The following is a 16,355-nucleotide window of genomic DNA, read 5'->3' as shown; positions in this document are numbered from 1 at the left end:
TGGCTGCAGAATCATCCTCAAAGTGCAAGTCGCTTCAATCCAATCGACGGCTGCGACAGACAGCAGGCTGCGGAACGTCTATATGGACTTGTTCTCTCGTATTTGTATCAACCATCTCAACCCCGCTGCTTTCATATGCAGGCAACGAGCTGTTACGGTCTATGAACATTTCCGGCGCCTGAATTGCCAACTCATAGCTTGGCGTTATGTTGGAAGGACTTGTTGTTCCCAATGCCTCTGTAATTAGGAGGCTTCCAGTTTCCCCACTACTGCCCAATGACGGTCGCATTACAGGACCCCCGAGTGCAGCGACAAAGTCCGCCACTGAATCATCATGCGTGTAGAGTTCATCCTGATAGTGTTTCCCAAATGCTGGTGGAGCTGCCAAAAGGCTTTCCCCATCTCTTATCGGCGCCGATCTGACGCGATCGAAACATCCATTCCCAGCTTCATCGAATGTTATATTGGGAGGAAAGACCAGCTCAAAAGGAAAATCAAGGGCAATCTATTCGCTGTCAGCAGGTAATCTCATTCGCGAATCTGGTTACGCTCTTACCTGTCCGAGCCGATCATCTCCATCCGCAAACTCGATTTCGATATGTATCCTGTGGGATATTTGTATCCGACTTTCCCTAACCGACTGCCGACAGATCTTGAGAGAGTGGGAAAGGGGGAAGCGGACATGAAACTCGTTTGGTTCGCCCGAAAGGTCTTTTTCTCCTCTCATCACGGAGACTTCATTGACATTTGATACAAGCCTTTTGTCGAAGGTGGCTTGAAGGTTCAACTTTTCTCTCAGCTCGAATCTGGCTATTCCTAACTTGATGTCGTAGGACGCTAAGGGGATAAGTCGAAACTCAAAGTCAATTGGTTCACCCCATCGATGAAGCACAGGAGGCGCACGCACTTGATACTCGAGACCGCAGGAATGTGATCCGGATTGTTTTTGCTGACAATGTTAGCTCGAGGCCATGCTTTTCAAGATGAGCATGTGAGTACCTGTTCTGAAGATCTATCTCCCGCGAGGCTCACGTCGATGCCACGAATGACTTGAAAGTTCTGAGAAGCGCGAAGATTGGAAGAAACTAGTCTTTTCATCGACACCTCTCCCTCCACTATGTACCTCAAGGATGCATGCGAGAGACCCTGGATGCTTTCCATTACAGGCGTTCCAAGTTCAAAGCAGAACCGCCAGGTATGGTTTCCTGGTTCCAATCGATTCGCAGGTTTGATGTGGGGCGATGGAGGGTAAACAGGTTGCTCTTTCAACAGAATGTTATCGACATTTTGGACATATTGATAGGAGAACGACTTGATAAACCATCTGTAGGGCGTGGGTCAGCCTGAGGATATCCAGTGTCAATGTACTCGCATTGTGCAGACTTACGAGACTTTCCGCTCTGCTCGAAGCCAAACTTTGATCGCCTTGACAGGGAGGGGCTCTTGGTTCATCAGGATTACCCTCCCAGTCACGTGGTGAGGGGGGTGTTCATCTTCTGTTGCGCTGATGAGTACTGTAGGACTATCTAGCCTGTTTCCCTGTCAGTTTTGCGAATGAAAGATTTGAATATCGTCATGAATACCTGACTTCAAGCCTTCTCAGTGGTCTTGGTGTCTGCATTTCAAAGCTCAAATTGCTCAAAGAGTAAAAGCTTTTCTGTGCTGTAGAAATCGAATGTGTTCACTTTCAACACCGACCGAGCAATATTATTCACGGACGGGGACAATGGAGGATCATCTCAAATATATTATATTCTCCCACTCCAGTATGTTGTCGGAAATAGGAAGCTAGTGCTTGTGACATTGCCCCAGAGTAGTGCATATTACGAATCAACGACGCCAATTACGTATTGTTTCTTCAATCCAACCTGAGGATATAACCCCTATGTTCATCGCAAGTAATTGTGTGCAAGAAGAAGCGAGGTATACGCCCATTTAAGGGATGGTAATTATTGACAGCAGCTCGAAGGAGGCTAGATCAGGTAAAACTTGCCTGTCTTGCGGCGTAACAAAGACATGCACCCAGACGTTTACACGGCACTTTAGTCATTTGGCAGTTCTTCAAGTTTCCCTTGGCTAAGTGCTTCTGAGCTCCTAGACCATGCGAATTGCTTATGGTATGTCTGCGAGATTTGACTGCACAATAGCATATTCTCTGGGGTTAATTCATCTCGCGATTGGGTCTCGTATTCGGATTGTATTCTTGCCTGGGTGCTGCGTGTTTCTGGTCTTTATTCGTGAGTCATAAGCCGGACGACAGTTGACTACGGCACTTGGCAGGTATATTGCTTTACTAGCAACCTTTCTAAACTACGACTTATCAACAATTATTGCGCCGTCAGCCAGGGTAGCGGAGATGAAGCAGCCCAAGACCCGGCACACTCGCTTTCTAACTCCGACGAGCCCTGCAGTGCGGCCGATATGCCAACAAATCTGGAGTTACGGCCCTCAAAGTGCGGTTTGCGCGAGCATGCAGCAACCGTTCTAAAGACACGATCAGCTGCAAAAGAGTCTGCAGACCAACTGGCATGGCGAGGCTAAACCTCGGGAACGAGAGTTCATCCTGGATTCCGCGCTCCTGTTAGTAGAGTTTTGACATGCATCCAGACATGGAATGATCATTCTGATGACTAGGATCTCGGGCCACGGCTTTCCTCCCACTCAGACTTTGCCAATCCATGATCGAATACCCCGACACTCATTTGGGCTTGGCCAGTGCTTACTGATACCTGATTCATTGACAGAGCAAAATCAAGGTTTCGGGGAAGACCCGAACTTAGCAGGGTCGGAAAGTAGTTTCATGAAATCGTGCCCGTCCTAGAGACTACAATGTACTCAGCGGATTGCCGGCCAGCCTTGTATGCAAGTAGCTGGCAGCTGAAGGACGTATGAGTACGACAATCCGGAGATATTGCAGACAGACTATTGAAAGGTAGGACAAGGGCGGATGACTACTAGATTTCATTTCACAAACACGCTCCAATAGATCAAACATCCTCGGTACAGTGGAATGAGACGACACTCACAAACGAGCTGCAAAACACCCCTGAAAATACCTCGAAACGACCTGTTTGGTTTTTGCAATTCCTCCGTTTTCTTTGCCGGTTTCTCCAGATATCTTGGGCATACCAAAAGACCAGAGTAAGAGTGCCAGCCCCAGCATGGCTAGGATGATAGGCTGTAAAACCTTGACACCGGCAGCCTGGGCGATGGCACCGACGGCGAATGGCAGGATACATGCTCCCCCACCACCAAAAGCTGCTGCAAAGCCGATTGTTGCAACATGTAGATGAGCCGGGAGTAGTTTTGTCGTTGCAACCACAACAGCTGGAAATAGTGGCCCGAGACAGAATCCGACGAATGCGACTGCAATTGAAGAAACAGTGAACGAAGGGACCAACCAAAAGAGCAATTGCATGCCCATGGCGGATGCGAGATACAACACGATTGATAGGTTCTCACCAAGTCTCGGGGTGACAAATCCAAGTATGACCCGGCCGACTGTGATTCCCAACCAGAACCTAGCAACAGAGGTTAGCTAGAATTGAAGATCGCTGGCCGACGAAAATTACCCAGTGGCTATCAATCCTGACTCGAACTCGGTCCCATTTCGGACTTCAATCATGAAAGTGACGATCCAGCCGCCAAGCGCGACCTCAATGCCGACGTACATGAGCAGGAAAAAAGCACTGACCCAGGCAACTCTGGTCTTCAACGCCGCTCGTGTAGCTCCATGGATAGTGTCGTCACACAACGTTTGGCGGAACCTTTTACCTGACTCGTTCCAGAATGCAGCAGTTGAAGTAGCCAGCTCGACAGCAGCACTTCCTATCTAGACATAATGATCAGATATGGCTTCAAAGATGGGACAGGGCATGAGCTTACCATAAGGTAGTAGAATGCATACCATTGGAGACCACGTTTAGTAATCATCGTAGTAGCAATGAGAGGTGACACCGTCGCACCAATGCCGTAGAACCCGTGGAGAAAACCGAGGATCTCGTTTGGATTCGCCAAGTTGCCAATCCAAGCGTTCCAAGCCGCATCCAGTATTCCATTGCCAAACCCCGCTAGTATGAAGACGGCCACAAGGACTGGGTAAGGAGGATGCAAAGCGATGACAATGTAGGCGACTAGGTGAGCGCCGGGGCCCAGTATTGCGACTCCTCTCTGGCCAACCACCTTATGCAGCGTATTGTTCAGTGCAGCGGCCGCGATGTAGCCAATGAAAGGTGAAAGAAATACCAACGACACAACTGTATACGAGACTTGGTAATAAGTGCCCAGATAAGGGATCAGAGCACCATAGGCCGCATCGTTCGCGCCCATGACGATGAAGCCAACAAATGTTGAAATAGTTTTGAATATATTGGACTTGGATTGATTCCATCTTTCTAGTGCTGACACAGCTCTTTCGGGCGGAATGGTCTCACTGTTTGAGATTGAAGAGTGGTTTGACGGTGCTGGAGTGCCCAGGTAGTTTGAGACATCCTGTAACTGAACACGACCGCCTTGTGAATCTGATAGTCCTAACATACCTGGGAAATCTCTTCGGTTGAAAGTGGTAGGTGAATAAACTGCCAAAAAGTCCTTCAGATTTGCAGCCGATTTCCTGTTCAGATCCTGATTGTAGATATACAGCAAGCCAAGATCATTGCCGAAATGTGAGGAGTTTTCAGGGCCCAGCCTCGTCGGAGGAGACAATTCTCCTTTGGAGGAATGCATCCGATATGACATCATTTTGACAGGAGCAATCTCCATCTTGAGAAGAGCAACCGCGCTGGATGCCGACAAAAAGTCTGATATATGCCATCCTCCTATCCAGACTCAACTCATTGACATGGTAGGACCTGATACCTGGCGCCTTTCGCACGATTCCAGGTCCTCAAACCCCTTTGAAGCATAAGAGGTAATGGGAACCAAAATTCACTCAGTCGCATGCCGCCACATCGATAGCAGCCAATTCTTCCATGATCGCTTGTTTGACGCCAGGCTCCACCCAACTCGCGTCAACGGCATTGCGTACAAGGTCTACCATATCCCTTTTTGTCATGGAGCAGTAAGTGTACACTTTCTGCAGGTTGCCGTCAATCCACACATTGTGCATATAAGTAGGATCATCCGAATTGATACAGATCTTGACACCTTCGTTCCACAACTTAGTAATCTTTGGGAACAAGACTTCCGTCTTCTGGCGTCGGTGGTATGCATGTGGGCAGAGGGTCAAGGGGATACCTCTCGTCTTGAGCCCTTCTATCAACCGAGGATCATCCACAGCGTTCAAGCCATGGTCAATTCTCTCAGCACCTTGACCATCGAGAATCTTGAATATAGCCTCGTGGACATGGGCCAAGGCGTCTTTCTGATCCACGTCGCAATGCATAGTAACGTGTAAACCATCGTCGCTAGCACGGCTGAATGCTTGCTTGAACAGGAGTGGTGGTCTGTCGTATTCATTGCTAGCGAGGCCCACCGCGTGAAACAGTCCTTTTCCGCCTTCTACCTTTGCCCACGGCAACGCCCCTTCATACGCATCCAGTCCCTCTTGAACGGGGTGATCACGGAGGAAGCAGAAGATCCAGTTACTTCTGATGCCGTATTTGCTGGGTCCATCTTGCTGAGCTCTCAGGTAGCCGTTTAGGACGTTGCGAGCTGGAATACCCCGCTTGATGTGGTCCTGTGTCGAGAACATTGGCTCGACATAACGGACATTCATCTGCTTTGCCTTGTTGAAATACTCCATCGCTAGTTCGTAAAAGTCATCTTCTGTTTGTAGGACTTGACATCCGGCGTAGAAGGCCTCAAGGAAGGTCGGTGCTCCATTATCGCCGTGCACCTCCTTGCGGTGGTTGTATGTCACGGCATAAGAAGCAACAAGGTCTTCATATGTGTCATACGGGAGTTTTATGGAATTCTGCTGTGCAAGCTTCCATCGCAAGGCTGGTGTGAGCGTGCCTTCAATATGAATGTGAAGTTCAACTTTGGGCAGAGCCTGAATAAATGGAGAGATCTCTAGCCCGTTCATTTTTCTTTATTTCTTTACTTCCAGCCCGGCATACGATTTGGTATTCCAGAGGGGAAGGCAGAACCATGAATAGGGAATAGTGTATACCAAGCAATCAGTGATACCGGAACAGGTGTTTGGGCATTGCGCGCCAATACTTAAACCTGGTTTAGCGTCGTAGGTTGAAGTCAACCTAGATAAGTCGCCGGCTTACAATTCAGGATAGCGAAATCACCGGCATGATCATCTGATTATGAGTTGCCATTCGCTCCTTTAGGAATCTCATACGGATGACTCCGACTGAGCGACCAGAACTTGAACGCTTTTATCTTTCTGGGCCGCCGGCATCTGCACGCCTCACATCCCGGATATGCGGAACAGGAAAGGTGGGGAGGTTAGCAAAATGCGTCTGCAATCAACCTGATCAACGATATGTGCTCCCGACCAATTGCCACCACGGGGAATGGAGAGATATCATTTGATAGCATAATGGCTGGTGTTCTTTCGTGACTCCCAATGCGACATCGCTATCTAGAACGAAAGATAATAGAGTAACAGGGCGGGGAGATGCGCATTCGTATGCAAAGCCATTCATTTGTAAATTTCAGTGTGATAATATGCGGTCGTTACCCACACTGCTTACAACATTGCTTCAAAAATCCCTCTTCTCGTCCAGGCGGTGATTTGGCAGATTTCGGCATCAGACTTCGCAATATGTCTTTGGTACCAGATTCTAAGGCTCAAGACGATGTGCACCAGGAGGCGACATCTCAACCCGCCACCGTCACTGACTATGACAACCATATGGCCAAAGCCGTCCTGCGTAAGATTGACTGGAGACTACTGCCGCTGATGTTCATCACTTACAACTTCAACTTCATGGACAAAACCATTTTGTCTAGCGCTAGTGTTTTTGGGTTGAGGGAGGATACTGTGAGTGCCGTGGACCGTAGGAGTAATATCTCATTAACACAGTTCTCAAAGCATCTTCGCGGACAGGAATATTCCTGGGTCAGCTCGGTACTTTGGAACCTCGCACAGAAGAAATGATTGCATGGCTAACTCATCCGAAAAAGGTTTTTTACTTTGGCTATTTCTTCTGGGAGTATCCCGCAACCTTGCTTGTAGCCCGCCTGCCTGTCGCCAAGTATCTCGTTGTCAACACTTTCTTCTGGGGTATTGTCGTCGCCGTCACTGCTGCATGTTCCAACTATGGCGGCCTCATAACTGTTCGCTTTCTTCTTGGAGTGGCTGAGGCTAGCATCACGCCAGCATTCATGTTCATCACGACAAGCTGGTGGACCCGAGATGAAGTACCGACAAGGACTGGAATCTGGTTTGCGGGCAACAGCATTGGTGGTTTAGTCGCCAGCCTTTTGGCGTACGGAATCGGTCATATCGAGCGTCCATTGTCCCCGTGGCAATGGATGTATATTGTGCTGGGTGTTACGACTTTCCTTTGGTCTTTCGCTATCTGGATATTTTTGCCTGATCGAATCTCATCAGCAACGTTTTTGACACCAGAGGAACGACAATTCGCGACCGATCGGGTGGTGATTGCTGGGACTGGAGTAACCGAAAAAGTGCCATGGAAATGGGACCAGATGGTGGAGTGTCTCATCGACCCAAAGACATGGCTGACCTTCTCCATCGCACTCCTGACCCAGATACCAAATGGTGGTATCCAGAATTTTGGAAACCTGGTGATCAAGTCCTTTGGATTCACCTCGTTGGAGTCCACCCTCATCGTAATCCCCTCCTCAGTCATCGCTGCTGGTACAATTTCTGGGACGGGGTGGCTGGCAGGACGTTTCCGCCAGCTCAATTGCATACTGATTGCAACTGTCGTGCTCTGCGCCACGATCGGTAACTCGCTGATCTATGCACGTCCAGCGACATCGAAAGGAGTACAGCTCTTTGGTTATTTCCTGCAGTCTACTGGCCCTGCTGGAATTCCTCTCACCATGTCTCTCGTCCAGGCGAACTACAAAGGCGTCACGAAGAAGATGACTGTGACGGCAATCATGTTCATCGCATATTCTGCTGGAAACATTGCAGGACCACAATTTTTCCGAGCAAGTGAGGCACCACACTACCAGACCGCGTTTCGAGCCATCATGGTGTGCTACGCCCTTGTGGTCGCTTTGAGCTTGATGTTAAGATTCTATTTGCAGTTCGAAAACAAAAGGCGCGAAAAGCGTGAAGGTATCAAGGGAAGCGCGGGAACTGGCGGTGTATTGGCTGATGGAAAAGTTGTGGACACTGGGGACCGAGACGTGGGCGGAATGGTGAGAGCGGTGCATTTGTCGGAGGCGGATTATGACGATGTCACAGATTGGAAGACATTCGGGTTCCGTTATCGTTTGTAACGCAGTTTGATGCGTTGCAAATCGTTCAGGACGGTGGCCAAAGATATCTGGATGGGATATCAAGGCTGTGAACTCTCACTTCGAGCGAACTTTTTGGGCAATGCTATCAATTTCCGCCGAACTGGGGTCGTCACACTAGTAAATTGAAGAGGTGCAGGACTGTAGCTCTTGATTGCATGGACTTCGTGGAGTCAATAGCCCAATTCCATTGCAAGTATAAGGCCACTCTGCACTGACATTAGTCACTGCCTTCCAGACCAAAACGAAGCGCGCCTGACCTGAAGATTTTGGAGAGGTAAACACTCATGATTGCCTCTTCAACAGCTATTTAGAGGTCCTGCAATCGGGTGGTGCGAGGTCGAATCTCCCGCCTCAGACAATACCATTTATTCGATGGGACCAATATCAATACAACACTTTTCGGAGGATAAGATTAGTGTGCGATCATCTTTTCGACCTTTTTTCTTCATCTCGTTTTTGTCTCTTCCGACTCTCTGTAGCAATCATCTCAGATAAGTCTTCTTGGAAATCCCAGCCAGGATTCTGCTCGGCCTTCCGTTGAGCTTCGTACGCCTTGCGAAGATCCTCCTTGTCCATGCCATCCCGTGCAGTCAACGCATCTGGATCCATCGAAACATCAACATCGCCTGGTTTCTTTCGTTTGCGAGTGTCCTCTTGACCCAGAATTGGAAGATTGCTGCCATTTTGTTGAGCGCCTTTGAGATCGTATGCACGGTCACCACCGAAGAAACCTTCAACTCGTGTCTGTCGCTCCGGGATGACTTGGTAGGCAGATCGTGGCTGAGTGGATTCTTCAGTCTCGGTACCACGACGTTTACGAAGGTCAAATTCCGACACAGTCTCGGTCCCTCCGATCTCGGTAGGGACTGAAGATATAAGACCGCTCGGAGTTTCGAGGCCACCAGCAGTGTCCACACCCGCGCCTCCATCGTCAGAATCTGCTTCCTCGTCATCCTCCTCCTCTTCAGACTCTGCTTCAGACTCCTCCTGTGCTTGTAGCTCACCCCAGAGCTCTTTTTCGATTGGTTCTCCTTGTTGAGTGTTTTGCTGCTGTTGCAAGACACCGAAAATATCACCTCCGTAGAGCGGCCGATTGGTTGCCTCATCAACTGGAGGCTTTCCCCATTGCCCGGGAGCGAAACCCCAACTTGCACCGGGCGGAGGTGGCGCATTTACTCCAGGAACTTTGAGCGATGGGTAGGAAGGTGGAGGACCGTATCTTTGTTGATTGATAAGCCATGGCGGTGGTGCTCCGAGAGGCATGTTGAGGGCTTCCTTTAGCTCATCGGACAATTCGCCCGGACGGAGATGCCGCAGGTTCGTCTCAAACTCTTTGCCTTCATAATACACCTCACCATACCTAGTCAATTCGGGTTTTGTCTGAAACCGAAAGAATGCCTCGTAAAGCTTTTGGTAATCGATGTCAAGTTTCCCCAATTTTCCCTGAACACGTTCTCTCTGCTTTTGTCTCAGAGTCTGTTGATCCTGCTTCTCTAGAACTGCATCTCGCATTTCTGCAATACCAGTTTCTTGTATAAATTTTGGCAGTGCAAACGGAGGCTTTTCGATTCCGCGTTTAGATGAGAGATATTCTCGTTTCAAAGACCAGTGGTTCGGTACCGGGACGACGTTTCTGTATGCTCTGAGGTGCACCAATAATTGAGGATCTGGTGCAGATATATCCGTCCATTCCACCAGTTCGGGTCTCTTCACGAGTGCCTTCAATTCGGCGACCGAGAGTTGGTTCATTTCCTTCCGCTTCTTCTTTGAGATTTTAGGTGCTGCGAGCTCTTCTTCCTCGTCTGGGATGTCGTCATCGTCGTCAAAATACACCTCTGGCTTCTCAGGTTGCTTCAGCGCGGGATCTGCTTTGTCGGGCTCCTCGAACCGGCCCATTACATCTTTGAAGATTTCGAAAAGAGGATTATCCTCGTCAAGGACCAGGGGGTCGGACACAGCAGTGCCATCTCGGCCGTTTTCGGACTTGATCTTTTCTCCATTTAGTGCCGCTCGAGGAGGTTCTGGGGCGTCGTCCCGGGGGGGAGGCTCTGATGTCGATTCTGTTGTTGTCTTGATGCAATCAGTGCCGGTAGCGAGAGAATCGGTCATAAAACATACCTGTGTCTTTTGAGCCTTCTTCTTTGCGCGTCTGAGCTGATTTTTTGTCGGCTTCGCAGCGGCGGCCATGTTGGAGAAGTGTTACCTGAAGGAAACTGCAAGCCCAGCTATCTGCTCATGAGCGCAATGCCAGATGAGTTGAAACAACGGGGTGCGCGAAGGTTTCGAGGAAGGGATGGGCTGGGCGTGGTCCGTGTTTGAAGATGAAGCTGAGGGAGCAAAAGATCTGAGGTCTCTAAAGATGCCTCTGTTGCCTACCGGCAGATTGATTCAGATTCCGCGATGCCAAGACCTGGTGAAGCGGCTTCGCAACTCACCTTGATTTGGGTAGACCTTGATGCCGCCCTATGCCCCCTCATCCGCCCTACTCCGAGTCAATTCATCGACGGAATCGGTTAGCGCCTTGGCATGAGGCCACGGGTGTCGTGGTCATGGCGGGTATAATGTGGGGAGTATGTAGGATAAGTGACCTCAGCTTGGATACGAGTAGGACAAGACAGCCAAGGTGTGCTCAAAATTACTCGTACACAGTCCAAGCATGTTTCAGAGTGCTCAGATGCGCCGACCGAGCAGTTGCGGAGAATGACGGATAATGAGGCAGCTCTCGCTGGTTAGTGTAGACCCAGTGCTTGCGCCTATCCCACTAGCTAATCTCTACGGACCAGAGTTATATGCGGCCAAGCTAGATAACAGGTTTTAGGACTCCGTAGTCGCATAGCTAGCCCCAACAGTTGCATATGTCATTACTTGGTAAAATCAGCTTCTTATTGCGTCCTTGGCTGGCAGGCGGCGAATGACCGGTTTTTTGAAACCCTGCCGAGCCTTAGCCAGTTCTCCTCTCGATGCCGTCCTCGTTCTTGGTATGACCAAACCAGGCATGGTCAGCTCTTGTTGATGTTCTATTCCCACTGATGGGCTCGCCTGATCCAATTGGGCCTGGCTATTTCGACGTGGCAGTGCCTTCATGATGATGTGGAAGAGCCTTGGAATGTCGGAGGCTTGCCCCACTCGCCACCACCAATGCCTTCTACGGAGTACATAATCCAAGGAACCAAATCCCCGGTCAGGGCCTCCGCTCTTCCCATCAACTCATCTCAATCTGTGATTGTCAGATCTGTTCGACTATCAACTCCGACGAAGCCATCAACTATTCAACGCGACTTCATTCCTGCTGAAAAGCAAGGCTGCACCAAACTTGGTGTCCTTGTCCCCTCATTGAATGGTTATTACTTCAACTTCCTCCAATGGAAACCCTACCCCAACGCTTGAGCAAGTTGAGCCCGTGAGCGACGAACCCCCTATAGGTGGGCAACACCACCTTGAAGTTGGCGAGAAAAGTGTTTTTGAAGGCAGTGTTGGTGGAAGTACTCTAGCCCTCTCCCGAGAGGACCTCTGCAAGAACGCCCATACCCTAGAGGTTGCCCATCTTGCGACCCATCTAGGGGTCGACATCGAAAATGGCCTTAGCAACAACGAAGCGGCAGTTCGCCTTGAGAAGGATGGACCCAACAAGATCGAGGATACTGAAAGGATTTCCATGTTCCAGATTCTCTTGAGACAAGTCTCCAACTCACTCACACTTGTTCTCCTGATCACCATGATCTTATCCTTCAGCCTCCACGATTACATTGAAGGCTCTGTCATCTTGGCCGTCATCCTACTCAATATCATCGTCGGATTTATCCAAGATTACCGTGCTGAACAGACAATTCTATCTCTTCAGGCGCTCTCCTCACCGGAATGCAAAGTCCTCAGGGGTGGCCAGATCCAGGTCATCAGAGCCGAGACACTCGTCGTCGGCGATGTGGTCTTATTGGCCGCCGGCGCGATGATTCCGGCCGATCTTCGATTGTTCGACTCTGTAAATCTATCTACTGACGAGGCCCTACTTACTGGTGAATCCATGCCCACGTCCAAATTTGCCAATCAGACCTTGAATCGTGCGGATATCCCTATTGGCGACCGTGCCAACATGGTGTACTCAGCTTCTATGGTCAGTCGGGGAAGAGGATCTGGGATTGTCGTTGCAACGGCTATGCTCACAGAAGTCGGGAAAATTGCGGTCCTCCTACAGGACAAGAAAGCTTCTGCCTCGGAAGGCAATGCCTTTACCCGTTTCTACAATAAGAGCACTGCAGTCATTAAGCATGCCCTGGGCCTTGTTGGTAGTCCTCTCCAAATAAAGTTGAGCAAATTTGCACTCCTACTCTTCGGTTTGGCTATTCTTCTGGCCATCATCGTCTTCTCTACCGCCAAATGGGATGTCTCTGATGAAGTGCTTATCTACGGTATCTGCGTGGCTGTCGCGGTCATTCCGGAGTCTCTCATAGCTGTACTTACCCTGACCATCGCTGTCGGCACCAAGGCAATGGCTAAGAGCAACATCATTATCCGCAGGCTTTCGTCCCTCGAAGCTGTAGGTGGCGTCTCAAACATCTGCTCCGATAAGACTGGAACCCTGACCCAAGGCAAAATGATTGTTAGGAGAGCCTTGGTCGCTGGAGCGGAGATCTTGTCTGTCCAGAATTCAATCAATCCTTTCGACCCCACCAGTGGCACCGTTGAACGGGAAGACGGAAGTAAAATTTCGGAGGTTCAAAGTGGTGCAGTTCTGGACTTATTCCTCGATATCGTCTCGCTTTGCAACCTCTCTACCGTTCAGAACCTCTCCAAAGCAACTACCGAATCCGACCAGCCCGCAGCCACTGTTGGGCAGAGCGGCTGGACCGCAATCGGTGAGCCCACCGAAATTGCCCTACAAGTCTTTGCCATGCGATTCGAGCATGGCAAGGCCGAAGCAATCGCCAAGAAGCGTCGCACCATGGTTGCAGAGTTTCCATTTGATTCGTCTATCAAGCGCATGACCATGGCTTATACTAATCCCGATGCCAACATGGTCGACCTTTTCACCAAGGGTGCCACTGAAGCAATCCTACCCATCTCGACCTGCTCGGAGGAAGAGAAGGCACGCATCAATGTGGATGCTGAGGCCATGGCTGGACAAGGACTTCGCGTTCTCTGCCTTGCGCACAAGACGGTTCCTGCCAACGATGAGAAGATGTTAACAGACCGTAATGCTGCCGAGTCAGAGCTACGCTTCGTGGGTTTGATCGGCCTGTACGATCCTCCCCGTGCCGAAACAGCAAATGCTGTTCGTACTTGCCAGCGAGCTGGAATCACTGTGCACATGCTGACTGGAGACCACATTCGTACCGCTGCTGCCATCGCCCAGGAAGTCGGTATTGTCGGCCGTGGGTTGAATCCCGTGGATTCCGCAGCGAGTGGAGAAGTCATGCTGGCATCGGACTTTGACAAGCTCTCGGATGAGCATCTCGATCGACTCGAAAAGCTACCGTTGGTTGTCGCCCGATGCTCGCCCACCACCAAGGTTCGCATGGTCCAGGCCTTGCATCGCAGACAGGCCTTCTGCATTATGACCGGTGATGGCATCAACGACTCTCCCGCTTTGAAGTTGGCTGATATTGGTATTGCTATGGGCCTGAACGGCAGTGATGTCGCTAAGCAGGCCGCTGACATGGTCCTGGCTGACGATGACTTTGCATCCATTGTTCGCGCCATTCAGGAAGGTCGTCGCCTGTTTGATAATATTCAAAAGGTAAGCTCAACACCAACAAATCCCATCAGCACATACTAACTCCGTCCATAGTTTCTGCTCCATCTACTCACTTCCAACATCGCCCAAGTGGTTCTCCTGATCACTGCACTGGCATTCCGGGACAGGACCAACAAATCTGTGTTCCCGCTGTCGCCCTTGGAAATTCTTTGGGCCAATCTAGTAACTTCGTCACCACTCGCCCTTGGTCTTGGCCTCGAGCCAGCCGTACTGGATATCATGGACCGCCCACCACGGGACATGAAGGTCGGTGTTTTCACCAAATCCCTTATCATCGATAAGATGGTCTACGGTATCACGATGGGTTCCCTTTGCTTGGTCGCTTTCGTCAGCGTCGTGTACGGCTTTGGCAGGGGGCAAAGCTCTTTGGGTGAAGACTGTAATCAGGACTATAATGGGACATGCGACCGCGTCTTCCAAGCGCGTGCTACCGTCTTCGCTGTGCTGTCATTCACCCTTCTCGCCACTGCCTGGGAGGTTAAGGACTTCAATGCCTCCCTGTTTAATATGGGCCTGATCGGTGTGGAGCGAGATCCAGACTCTCACCGTTCCACCATCTTCTCTATTTTCCCCGCCGTCTACCAGAACAAGTTCCTCTTTTGGGCTGTTGTTTCCGGTTTCTGTCTGGTTTTTCCATTGGTCTATATCCCTAAGATCAACACCCTCGTCTTCAAGCACCAGGGCATCACCTACGAATGGGGTATCGTCGTTGGATGCCTGATCGTGTATGTTGCTGTCATTGAGAGTTGGAAGGCTATCAAGAGATACAGATTGAGAAAGACCCAACGCGCTAACAACGAGAGCGGGAAATCAACACCTGCCGATGGAAGCTCGATCGTCTAATCGCTGCAGTGAGGACTTGATTTCGGCTCGAGGGGTTGTCTTGTTGATTGGTTGTTTCTTTGCTCAATTTGCATAGTCAGGTTTTTCCCTCCGTAGGGAGGTTTCCTGAAAAGTAAAGTTTATATATACACATAACATCGTTCGTTGCCTCCTGATTCTTTTCCGATTTTCTTATATTTTGTGTGAGATGGACAGTGCCGCTGCTCCTACCTAGTATTTGCTACCTAGGCCCTCAACCACGCCTCAATCATCTCCTCCTCAACCGCTTCCTCCCTCTTACTAACCACCTTCCGATCCCACTGCAACCATTCCCCAAGCATGACATTGCCGACCTTACTCCTAGCAACACCAGCACAGACATTGATGATATACGGCCGGTCAAAGCTCTGATAGAACATCGTGGCTCCACACCCTTCGCAGAAGCCCCTGAGTACCGACTCCGAGCTCTGATAGTACTTCAGTTTCTGAATCTGCTTCGTGTCCTTCGCCTTCGGGCCCACGATCAATTGGTCGCCTGCCGTGGTGAAAAGCCGGGACGGCGGAATATACGTCCACGGCTGGAAGGGGAAGCCCAGGGTCAAGCGGCAGGATCTGCAGTTGCACAGGCGGGCGTAGTACTTGGATTTGTCAGACGTTACGTACCAGCCTTCGCTGGTGTCGTTGTACGGGGGGGGCGCTATACGCAGCTCAACGCCGCCGCAGATGCACGCGACTTGTATGCTGCTGCCTCGCGCGGATGGCGATACGTTTGCGTTCGTGCGTAGGGCCAGCACGTCCGCAGGGTCGAGGGTCTTGTCGCCGTCAATACCTGGTTCGGTGGTGTACGATGGTATGTCCCGCCCGCCCAGCTTCATCATGTACGGCGCAAGACCGCCGTCTGCTGCAGACCCGACGTATTCATGATACCTGGGGTTAGACAGCACGCGCTCTTCCTTGCCGTACCTATCTTCCTTCAAGTCCTCCTTTCCTAACACCTTGCCCTCATTAGAAGAATCGCCTCCTCCCTTCTGCTCGTTGACACACACCTCCACGATCCCCGCACAAGCCAGCCATCGCCCCTCTTCCATCATATGGACAAAGACATTGCAGCCGCAGGTGTTGCAGAAATATCTCGTCGCGGTTTTGGTTGCATTGTACGCTGTGACGCTGCTCATTGATTTGTCGCTGGGACTCCTCTTGAGGCCAGCAAACCATGCTGCCAAGCTCCCAGTCGAAAAACGACACATGGAACAGTGGCACATATCATTCTTGAGTGGGAGCGTTTCGTCCTTGAGGAGTGTTGCTGGCTCATAGACTGCTGCACAGTGGCATTGTAGATGCGTCGCTGTGAGAGCCATTTCCTACCGTCGGCACGCCCCTAAACTGA

At 50.4% G+C, this 16,355-nt stretch overlaps 7 protein-coding genes across 7 annotated transcripts; 2 read left to right on the top strand and 5 right to left on the bottom strand.

The window, feature by feature from the left end:
• Positions 1 to 328: 328 nt before the first annotated feature.
• A1O9_11650 (uncharacterized protein) lies at positions 329 to 1,296 on the bottom strand (the record flags this gene model as incomplete). The annotated part of the gene is made up of 3 exons (XM_013399545.1): positions 329 to 505; positions 557 to 949; positions 1,000 to 1,296. Coding segments are annotated over 3 exons (867 nt in total), but the record flags the coding sequence as incomplete, so codon positions are not given.
• A 1,726-nt stretch (positions 1,297 to 3,022) lies between these two features.
• A1O9_11649 (uncharacterized protein) lies at positions 3,023 to 4,761 on the bottom strand (the record flags this gene model as incomplete). Its single annotated transcript, XM_013399544.1, has 3 exons — positions 3,023 to 3,521; positions 3,573 to 3,832; positions 3,886 to 4,761. The coding sequence occupies 3 exons, from the start codon at positions 4,759 to 4,761 to the stop codon at positions 3,023 to 3,025; spliced, it is 1,635 nt and encodes a 544-aa protein (XP_013254998.1).
• Positions 4,762 to 4,930: 169 nt separating this feature from the next.
• On the bottom strand, positions 4,931 to 6,025 carry A1O9_11648 (adenosine deaminase; the record flags this gene model as incomplete). Its single annotated transcript, XM_013399543.1, has 1 exon — positions 4,931 to 6,025. The coding sequence occupies one exon, from the start codon at positions 6,023 to 6,025 to the stop codon at positions 4,931 to 4,933; it is 1,095 nt and encodes a 364-aa protein (XP_013254997.1).
• A 693-nt stretch (positions 6,026 to 6,718) lies between these two features.
• Positions 6,719 to 8,373, top strand: A1O9_11647 (uncharacterized protein; the record flags this gene model as incomplete). The annotated part of the gene is made up of 2 exons (XM_013399542.1): positions 6,719 to 6,953; positions 6,980 to 8,373. The coding sequence occupies 2 exons, from the start codon at positions 6,719 to 6,721 to the stop codon at positions 8,371 to 8,373; spliced, it is 1,629 nt and encodes a 542-aa protein (XP_013254996.1).
• Positions 8,374 to 8,817: 444 nt separating this feature from the next.
• Positions 8,818 to 10,581, bottom strand: A1O9_11646 (uncharacterized protein; the record flags this gene model as incomplete). The annotated part of the gene is made up of 1 exon (XM_013399541.1): positions 8,818 to 10,581. The coding sequence occupies one exon, from the start codon at positions 10,579 to 10,581 to the stop codon at positions 8,818 to 8,820; it is 1,764 nt and encodes a 587-aa protein (XP_013254995.1).
• A 1,150-nt stretch (positions 10,582 to 11,731) lies between these two features.
• Positions 11,732 to 14,989, top strand: A1O9_11645 (potassium/sodium efflux P-type ATPase, fungal-type; the record flags this gene model as incomplete). Its single annotated transcript, XM_013399540.1, has 2 exons — positions 11,732 to 14,128; positions 14,180 to 14,989. 2 exons carry the CDS (start codon positions 11,732 to 11,734, stop codon positions 14,987 to 14,989), a joined length of 3,207 nt encoding a protein of 1,068 aa, XP_013254994.1.
• Positions 14,990 to 15,213: 224 nt separating this feature from the next.
• Positions 15,214 to 16,326, bottom strand: A1O9_11644 (uncharacterized protein; the record flags this gene model as incomplete). Its single annotated transcript, XM_013399539.1, has 1 exon — positions 15,214 to 16,326. The coding sequence occupies one exon, from the start codon at positions 16,324 to 16,326 to the stop codon at positions 15,214 to 15,216; it is 1,113 nt and encodes a 370-aa protein (XP_013254993.1).
• Between the last annotated feature and the right edge of the window lie 29 nt (positions 16,327 to 16,355).

Source organism: Exophiala aquamarina (assembly GCF_000709125.1).
Source record: "Exophiala aquamarina CBS 119918 chromosome Unknown aczIA-supercont1.18, whole genome shotgun sequence".
Lineage (NCBI taxonomy): Eukaryota > Fungi > Ascomycota > Eurotiomycetes > Chaetothyriales > Herpotrichiellaceae > Exophiala > Exophiala aquamarina.
The sequence above is the reverse complement of the archived record's forward strand: the minus strand, read 5'-3'. Positions and strand labels throughout refer to the sequence as shown.